The 10,265-nt window shown below is 42.9% G+C and overlaps 1 protein-coding gene across 3 annotated transcripts in view; it reads left to right on the forward strand.

Moving 5' to 3' along the window:
- The window catches only part of MAP3K20 (mitogen-activated protein kinase kinase kinase 20), a 109,926-nt gene extending 108,155 nt beyond the window's left edge, over positions 1-1,771 (forward strand). For all 3 annotated transcript variants that reach the window (XM_088659096.1, XM_088659037.1, XM_088659065.1), the window contains one exon: positions 99-1,771. In XM_088659096.1, coding sequence (XP_088515222.1) covers positions 99-781 — 683 coding nt within the window. In that variant the 3' untranslated portion in view covers positions 782-1,771. The remainder of the gene's footprint in view (positions 1-98) is intronic.
- Positions 1,772-10,265: the final 8,494 nt, after the last annotated feature.

Below are 10,265 nucleotides of genomic sequence, written 5' to 3' on the forward strand. Positions count from 1 at the left end.
TGCCAACTCTGCGAAGTCATGGACAGCCCTTACTTTTGGTGCTTCCTCCGAAGCAAAAACCTAGAATTCAAAATTGATGCCCTCTGTTTTTCTTCCAGGTATTGATGCCCAATGGATGAATGCGCTGAAACTACGCCGAGTGACCAGCAGCCCTTCTCTCCAGCGTTCTCGCCCTCACAGCCCTAATGGTTTTTTGCCGTACCTTCAGAACCAAGGCACCTACGCTGCCGCTGTGAGGCGGACCCAGGTTCCTGTAACCTATCAGATCACTTCTCTGAGTCAGTCGAGAGGCTCGTCTCCGACGCCGTATTTATCATCGCTGCATTTGAACTCAATGGGAAGCAGCACCTCCAGTGCAGCTTCGGATAGCCCTTCGGAAAGAGACAGGTCCAAAGCTAAAAGCAGGCACAGCTACCACAGCGGCGACTCTCGTAGTGTGTCAGGAAGCGGGAGGCGCTTTGCAAGGAGTTCAGGAGGTGCTCAGGCGGCTGCTAGGAACCCAGAGAAATTCCGCAGGCATTCCCAGCCAACGTACAGTCAACACTCATCGAGGTCACATGACAGGAAGTCTCCTCATTACCTGCAGCAGCCCAAGTTGATACCAGGGATGCCCTTGAAAACGGAAAGCAAACCCAAAATAGAAGAGGAAGAGGGAAGCAAAGTTGGTGAAGGTGGATGGACAAAAGTTGATTATTCGAAAAAGTCTCATCGGCATATCGTTGGCAAACAAAGAGAAGAGAAGTCAAAAGGAACTGGAACCGGCCAGAAGAAAGTCCATTGATGTTTTTTGAGAAATAGGTTTTATTTTATTCGTTTGGACATTTGGTTTCTACAGAGAAAAGTGGGGTGTGTGTGTTTTTAAAGATTCACCTGACAATGAATGTGAGACTAGCACTATTGAACATGAATACACTACCTCTCGTAGAGATCAAATGGGGTTTCTACTCACCGCAGCCTGGTGAATATGATGCTATTGTCTGCATGGTGAATATTCACATGCTGCAAGTTCTCTTTGCTTCCAGTTGGGTGCTCATGATTTTAACTTAATACTTCCACAAGTGTTAAATTAAGTAATCACCATAGTTTCAGTCTAATCCTGTGGGGATAGGTCCACAAAACACAACTGCCTTCCACCTGTAACAATGGCTGAAAAAAATGTGACTGGGAAGGTTATCCTTTCCTTACTTATGCAGCTCTCATTACAATATCCTGTCCTGTTCGTGTGCATGCACATGAAAGCTCATACCAAAATAAAAACTTAGTTGGTCTTTAAGGTGCTACTGAAGGAATTTTTTTTATTTTACTTTGATCCAGACCAACACGGCTACCTACCTGTAACCTGTCCTGTTGAGTTTGTTTCTCCCGATCTGCTCCCTGCACCCTACCCAGGCACCTCTGGGCTCCTCTCTGGTGATGGGGGAACCCCAGTCCTCCATTTAAAGATGCAGTCCCCACATATTTCCTTTGGACTAATTCTTACGATCATGAAATAATTTAGTACTGTATATTCTGCAGAGAAGAGCAAAAAAAATAGGAAAAAATAGCCTTGATCGCTTTTATTTTTTTATTTTTTTGGTGTGACTTATTTATTAACATATGGCAAATATTTTTTATTAATTGCATTTTAATTGTACCCAGCCTTGTAAACTACTGTTAATACATGCTGTAACTCTACTGAGGTACCTTTGGGGAGGGGTTTGTCTTCTAAGGCTGTGGCCCTGAACACAAAAGTAAGTCCCACTGCATTAAATGTTACTTTTGTCTGAGTAAACATGCTTTGGCTTGGACAATGTTTCTTGTTGGCTTTGGCAATGACATTTCAAACTCTGTATAAACAGAAAACAAAGCTTAGCATATTCAACCGCATCGGTCCGTTATGAAAAGGAAATGGCTTGAGGGTTTGTTTTCAAATCTTTTGATTTTGAAGTGGTACGTATATGTGAAGCAGTTACTCCTTATTACCCAGATCTGTTCCCCGCCCCCCCTCCTTGCAATACACTAGAAGATTTTTAAAAGAATACAAAACCTTCCTAGCTCTCAGTAAGATAGTGTGCCCTACTGGCCATAAATGCAACCCAGAATCAGAAGAGGGGAAAACACAGAGCCCACGTTTTCAGAAATGACTTGCTTCCATTTATTCAAGAATTCTCAATCACACAGCACAGATTCACACATGTATAACTATTTTAAGTATTTATTTTGTATGATTCTTAACATCCTTTAGTCTGCAGAGGTCTCTGAACTATCTGCATAAAGCTATCCCTACGTCAAACTGCAGTACATAAATGTTGCATAGATGATATAATTTTACATTAAGTGTCATCAGATTACTAAAACAGAGCTCCATCCTTCCAAAGTTTTGTCTTTAGGGTTTTGTCTTCCTGGCTGGAATGGAAACGGCCTCTACTTCTGGGTCACCTCAGCCCCACAGCGGTTCTCTCAGATTGGCAATAAGGAACTTAAAAACTTGCAGCCCTTTATAAGATAGAAAATGCCAGCAGAACAAGGAATTTGCAGCGCTGTGGAAATCTGTAAGTTGCTTTAAAACTTTAAGGGAAACCTCTGTTCTGACCTTGTCCTTAAGGGTTTAGGGCTTTACAAATAGGAGACAACAGGCATCATCCAAACTGTTCTGAGCTAATGAGATAAGTGCCTGCAGTGGGCCTGCTCCCTGCTTCTCCCACTGAGCATGCACAGCCTTGTTAAGGCAATGTATGGCAGTGGGTTGCACATACTCTGCAGGGGTTGCCAAAGATAGCTGCTTTCTGTCACAGATGGCTGCTACTTAGAGGGCAAGGAGAAAAGCAAAGGTTTAGCCAACACTTCAAGCCACTAACCTACCTTTTGGGGTTGTTACAGGAGAGGGGAGGACTTTGGGATTCTGCATGGTCAGCATCCCACGAAAGCAGCTTTATCATGTGGCTAAACTTTTATTTGAAAAGTTAGGGAAATGGAGGCCTAGAGGCTGCGTACACACGGCATTTTGTTCTACCCTCAGTGCGAGTACAGTGGTACCTTGGTTCTTGAACTTAATCCGTTTCTGGAAGTCCGTTCAACTCCTGAAACAGCTCAAAAACCAAGGCACGGCTTCTGCTTGGCTGCAGGAGCTTCTTGCACTCAATTGGAAGTCGTGGGAGTTGTGTCGGACGTTCGGCTTCTGAAAAACGTTCGCAAACCAGAACACTTATTCTGGGTTTGTGGTGTTCAGGAGGCGATTTGTTTGGGAGCCAAGCCGTGGTACCACTGTCCTTGTTTTTCCAATGTAGCCCCCACGCTCTAGACCCGTTGCTTATTTTTTTGCCCCTGAAAAGTGCTTCTTGAGGAACTTGTTCTTCCAAAAATAAAAGCTCGTTGCTGATGGATTCTGTGTTGGCTCACAGTGAAAGCCAATGGAGTGGCTGTACCTACATCCACCCAATGACAATGCAGATGGTTTATACCAGAATCGTAATAACTTCCTTCTTCATTCACCTGGGGCAGGTGAAGGGAGGGAAAGGTGTGGATTACCTAACCAAGGGGAGAGTTTTCAAATATGTATGATGGGATCTAAAACCAATCTAGATTGGAAGCAGTGTGTTGGGAATGAGCACGAATGCTTATGGATTGAGGAAAGCTACATTTTTGTGTGCTACAAATCAGCTAGTGTGTACCCAGCGCTAGCCTATACGTGAAGCAAAATAAGAGAAGAATCCCAAATTGGTAGAGTGAACTATGCCATTTCAAATTATTTTTATTATTTTCCCAAATTATTACAAATCAAACAAATTTAATTTAATTCAATTCAATTTCTTAAAATCAGGTTTCCTGCTCCGGTTCCAAGCATACGGTCATCATCATTTCCCCGCATAGCCTCATCATTTCTTATTTAGAGTCCAGTTGGCATCCTTCGTTAGACCATTCTTCCAGCTAGCCACTTTTCCCACCTGACAAACAGCTGAGCTATGTCATTTCAAACTACCTAAGGGGATGCAAGTTTTGAATGTTTTCCCCACATTTAAAATAAAAATGTGTAAGGCTTAGTGCGGGGGACGTTGACCCAAAACGTTCTAGCTCAGCTCTTTCGCTTCACATTTTTCAGATTATGAATTCCGTTTATGTATTCTGAAGCGCTACAGACAAATCTGCCAGCCCATTCTACTGTCGCGGCTGGAAATTCATTTTCCACTGTTAAAACATTCTTGAAAGCAGGGTTGTTCTCTCTGGACTTGCTGGGGCAGGGCTGGCGGAAGGAACAGCTGTATATCAGAGGTATCCATGTCCTTCGTCACCCCATTAGAAGAGACCAGGCTAATACACTTAATTCTTCTGGGTTCGCTGCTCTTCCTCTCAGGCCTCTCTCACCTTGGAACCTGCCAAGCCAAGTTAACAGGTGCCATGAAAAATAGGTTCCTAGGAGTTCCATATACAAATGCATCAAAACATGTATAATTATGAATGTTTTGCACATTTTGATACGGAATCTGTGAGGGTTGGGTTTGTGTTTTTTGTTTTTGTTTTTTAACAGCGGTCCTGAGGCTTCACCAGCTTGCTGCAGTTGGTTATTAAGAATGTTCAAATGGATTCCTTTGCTGTTTGTAAGCAATTTAATTCTGTGCCTAATTTTAATCTACACTCTACTGTGTGTCCACATCTGCTCTCTTAAAGCATTCATTAGCATTTAAAGGGGAAAGCTGATGGTATTGATCACACTTATTAAAACTGAACAATCGTACAGCAGTGATTGGCTAGAAATCACCATCCTCTGTTGGAATCACCGTTAAAACAAGAAGAAAACTGAGCAAAAGGGAGAAAAATAAATAGTGAGGGGTGAGGGAGGAAATGCTTTAAAACAACTCCAGCAAAGGAAAAGGAGAAATAATAAAGTGGGAAGTAATCATATTTTCATGAGACAATACATTTTTTGGGGGAAATATTTTTAATAAAAACCCAGTTAAGAACTAGTTTTAATTTGTGGATTCACATTAAGTCGCTTGAAAGCCCTTGAGGCCATGAAAACGTACGAAGGAAATACGTTATTACAGTACATTTAGCAAGGCTTAAATGTAGGGTGGCCAGAAACAAAGAAGGATGAGGTCTTGTGACTCTAATAATTATGCAGAAGAGGAAATTCAGAAGCTGCCATTTGCCATGCTTACAAGATGAGAAATCTGTGACTCTCCAGACGATTTCGGACAATAATAACAACAACAGTAATCTCCCATCATCCCCACTTAGCATGGCCAATGGTCATTCAATAACATCTGGAATACCATAGGCTCCCCATTCGTTGTAAAGGTCAGAAATGTTGCATGCAGTAAATCCCCTTTACTGTATTTAAGGCACAGTAGCTCAGTTTTCCTTCGCTTTTGGTCACCCCTGACTGTGTGTAGGTATGATCTATTTCCCATTACGGTAGTGTGGGAAACCTGTGCCCAGGTCACATGCACCCCATACATTTAAGACACATTTAAAGCACATGACTCTACTCCAAGAATCATGGGAACTGTAGTTTGTTAAGAGTGCTAGAAAGTGTAGCTCTATATGGGTAAACTACAGTTCCCATTATTATTATTTGGGGGGGGGGGGAGCCATGCACTTTAAATGTTCGGTGTGGGTGTGCCAGTGCTTTCTTGCCATGCGAATCTTCCTATTTTCATAGAATCATAGAGTTGGAAGAGACCACAAGGGCCATCCAGTCCACCCCCTGCCAAGCAGGAAACACCATCAAAGCGTTCCTGACAGATGGCTGTCAAGCCTCCGCTTAAAGACCTCCAAAGAAGGAGACTCCACCACACTCCATCACACTTTACTGGGTGGGAGAATGTTTTGGGTTTATATTTTGATTATATATTTTGTGGTTTTATATTTTTATTTTGTTCTGTGAACCGCCCTGAGACCTCTGGGTATAGGGTGGTATATAAATAATAATAAAACAACTATGTTTTGTAGTGTTCCTAGTTAGTGAACATACATGTGCATAGGTAATATTCTGTTGCTTTCATTCAGTCAACAATTGAAATTTGAAAGAGATACCAGAAAGATCAGTTACCTGGTTTTGTTGCTAGTGTGATGCTCTTACAGCTGTACAGTGGAACCTTGGTTTCCGAACGTAATCCGTTCCGAAAGACTGTTAGATTTCCAAAACGTTTGAAAACGAAAAACTGAAAGCGGAAGCCTCAATTCAATAGGAAAACTCAAAATGGAAGCCGCGTAGCATGTTCGGCTTCCGAAAATCCTTTGAAAACCGAAGCAGTTACTTCCGGGCTTTCAGCGTTCGGTTTCTGAAACGTTCATCAATGGCGAGGTTCTAGAACCAAGGTTCCACTGTACCACCATGTTGCCAAAATAGCTTGTTTTCAATAGGTCGGTGGCAATGGGAGGCAGAAGCAGAGCTTGATCCTAGAAGCTGAAATGTTGTTACAGGTATAGGATTGGTGGGATAGTCTGGATCCCCTCCAAGTATGTGGATTGATATCTTTAAGACAGAATTCTTTAAGCAAGAGGAACTCCTGAAGTGATCCAGTCAGTCTCTTTATTAAGCTAATGGCCCTAGCCATTGTACCTCTGTCTAGAAAGATGACCAAGTATAGGTGCACAGAAGAAGAAGGGAACAGGTCTTTCTCCTCACCTGCTTGAGCTGATGTCACCCTGAATGTAGGACAATAGGTCAGGGACCAATCCTGTCTAGGTTCATGCGGTTTTGGCACCAGGACACCCTGCTATGGATCCCTTCACCCCAGAGCAAGATCTGTTGGGGTGTTAGTGCTGTGAACGCTTCCATCTTACATGTGGCCTGTGTTGCGTGTGTGTAAATAAAACTATATGTCCCAAAGACCCCACTGTTTTCAGTCACCTATATTCCAAGGAAACCAAACCCTGAAATCTCTTACTGCTCCGAGATTGGGGTGCACGCAATATAATAATATGACTGAACTCTGATGTGCTATTAAAAAATAACAGCAGTCTGTATAAAAATGCTACAAACTACTGGACTTCAGTGCCAATGCACTGCCGTCTCTCGTTCTGGTGAAATAATATTAGAATAACTAACTCCTGTAACCCTGGGGTTACCAAGAAGCAATGAAAACACAATTAAAAATCATACAGGATGCAGCACAGCGCATTACAATTGCTGCAACAGGTGGGGGGGATCATTAAGTGGTCTACCAAAGACCCTCAGCAATTTTCAAGTGGTCAGGGGGTGGACATTTGGATACTACAGATATAAACCATTTAATTTCTAACAAACTAGCTAGATATGCTGGTGCCCTTGCATTTTCTAAATAAAACCACCATGCCCTTAATTTTAACGCTTTCCCTTTAGTTGAATATTAACCTAAAATGTTCACTATTCTTTCTTTTTTTCCCTGTTTCCAAACTACTGCTTTTACTTATATACAACTGTATGCAAAGCAAGTCAATTAGTCTGCTACTATAATTAATGAACATGGATTTCTTCAGCTGAGCAACAGCCCTGATCACACTATAAAACCCCAACTATTTATGACCTGAATTTGTCTCACTATTCTCTCCCACTCTTCTGCCTGTCTGTCCATCTATCCATCCATCCGTCTGTCTGTCTCGCTCTGTGATTCATAGTCGGCATATTATGTCCACCACTCCTTCCTGCCCACAGGAAAGTGAATTGCTTTAATTTTATCTCATTGTGACCCATTCCTAGTTGCTCTCTCCAGTACAACTCACCATGAATGACAATCACGGGCAGCAGTGCTAGTAGGGACTCGATGTGGACAGACATCAAAACCACCATCCAGTGTCCATTATCCAGCAACTTGCTGAGCTGATTTAATGAGGTGAAGTTGCTCAAACATACTTTGTTCTTCCCTTCCCTCCTGTGAGAAATCACTCAAAACAATGACCTCTGTGTGTTGCGCTGCTTAGAACAATTCCCCTTTCTAACTCCATTGAAGCTTGAGAGAATGAAACCTCAGCCTTCGAACACCGTGCTTTCAAGAATATTGAGCTTGGGCTTCAAAAGACAGGCATTTTAATTATATTTTTTAATAAAAAAAAGTCTGCTTGTGATTATCTTTACCCTAATTGTTACACTTTTTCAGGTAAGTAAGCAACCTTTTCTTCTTTACCTGCGTCGGGGTGGGTGGGTCGGGGGGAGCAGTGGTTTAAAAACCTCTAAGTCTTTAGATATTTTTCACAAGTAAAACACAGTATAATGAAGATGTCTCTGGAAATCTAAAATAGTTTTGTATGTTTAAGGTCTGCATCGTTCCCTTTTCTGAGTGAACAGCTCAAATCAATTTGTCAAGATACCCCAGATTGGTGCAGGACTTATTTATGGCAGGAAAACAAATAAAGAACACTAAAGTAAAAAAAATTTCAAAACTGACATACAACCTCTCTAATTCAAGGGGACTGGAATACATAACATATATCTGGAGATTCTCATAACTGGGTGGGTTATTTGGCGCAGCATTTCAAGAAATTACTTGTGGGCATGGACTAGTATATAACTGCAGGGAAGTGGGTGACGCTGTGGTCTAAACCACTGAGCCTCTTGGGCTTGCTAATCGGAAGGTCGGTGGTTCGAATCCACGTGACAGGGTGAGCTCCTGTTGCTCTGTCCCAGCTTCTGCCAACTTAGCAGCTTGAAAGCATACCAGTGCAAGTAAATTAATAGGTACTACTGCGACGGGCGGACACAGGTGGCACTGTGGGTTAAACCACAGAGCCTAGGGCTTGCCAATCAGAAGGTTGGCGGTTCGAATCCCTGCGATGGAGTGAGCTCCCGTTGCTCTGTCCCAGCTCCTGCCAACCTAGCAGTTCGAAAGCACGTCAAAGTGCAAGTAGATAAATAGGTACCGCTCCAAGCGGGAAGGTAAACGGCGTTTCCGTGTGCTGCTCTGGTTCGCCAGAAGCGGCTTTGTCATGACCTGGAAGCTGTACGCCGGCTCCCTCGGCCAATAATGCGAGATGAGCGCCACAACCCCAGAGTTGTCCATGACTGGACCTAATGGTCAGGGGTCCCTTTACCTTTACTGTGATGGGAAGGTAAATGACATTTCTGTGTGCTCTGGCTTCTGTCCCAGTGTCCTGTTGCGCCAGAAGCGGTTTAGTCCTGCTGGCCACATGACCCGGAAAGCTGTCTGTGGACAAACGCTGGATCCCTCGGCCTGAAAAGTGAGGTGAGTGCTGCACCCCATAGTCGTCTTTGACTGGACTTAACCGTTCAGGGGTCCTTTACCTTAGTATATAACTTGTATAACTCACCAGGAAATGACAATAACCCAAAATACCATATCATAAAGGCACAGAATGGAATGGGTAAATGTCTTCTGCAGCCCAAGAGGTGCTGAACTGTAATGTGTTGTTTTAGTGCACCAAAAATGTCAGCCCTCATCCTACTAAAATATATTTTGAATTGCTAATAATATATTTCACAACAATCATGTTAAACTAGTGCATCTTTAACATCAATGCAGTTTAATGTAAGAAAGTACAAAGTGATGCGCACTGGGGGACGGGACCCCAATTTCACATATAATTTCACATGTGGTCTGACTTGATGGTGACTGGCCAGGAATGAGACCTTGAATAGCTTTATGAAGATGCTGACTCGGTGCAAAAGGTAAACTCCATGCTTGGGATTATGAGGAAACTGATCGAAAACAAAAGTGCCAAATAACACAATGCAGTTATACAAATCTGTGGTAAAACTATACTGTGCATAGTTCTGATTGCCTCACCTCAAAAAGGATACTGTAGAGATGGAAAAGCTTCAGAAAAGGGCAACCAAAGTGATCAAAGCGCTGGAACAAAATCCCAATTTTAGAAAGATTACAATATTTGGGGGGTTTAATTTAGAAAATAGTGAGTAAAGGGATAACGTGACAGAGGTGTACACAATTAAGTTACGTGTGGTGTGAAGAAAGTAGATCCTGGGATAGCTCAGTTGGTAAGAGCATGAGACTCTTGACCTCGGAGTCGTGGGTTCGAGCCCCACATTGGGCCAAAGTTTCCTGCACTGCAGGAGACTGGACTTAGATGACCCTTGTGGCCCCTTCCATCTCTACAATTCTATGATTCCCTTTCTTACAGGTATGAGAGAACTGGTGTCATCCAATGAAGCTGAAGACTGGAGCATTTGGGGCAGACAAAAGAAAGCGCTCCCACAACGTATAGTGATGGCAGCCAATTTAGAACCTTAGAGGTGTTGAGTTGGGAGGGACCACAAGAGCCATACAGTCCAATCCCCTGCAATGCAAGAATCTTGGATGGCATTGAGAGGATTAGAGAACTTCATGGGGAAT

This window comes from Zootoca vivipara, chromosome 1, assembly GCF_965207765.1.
Source record: "Zootoca vivipara chromosome 1, rZooViv2.hap1.1, whole genome shotgun sequence".
Taxonomy (NCBI): Eukaryota; Metazoa; Chordata; class Lepidosauria; order Squamata; family Lacertidae; genus Zootoca; species Zootoca vivipara.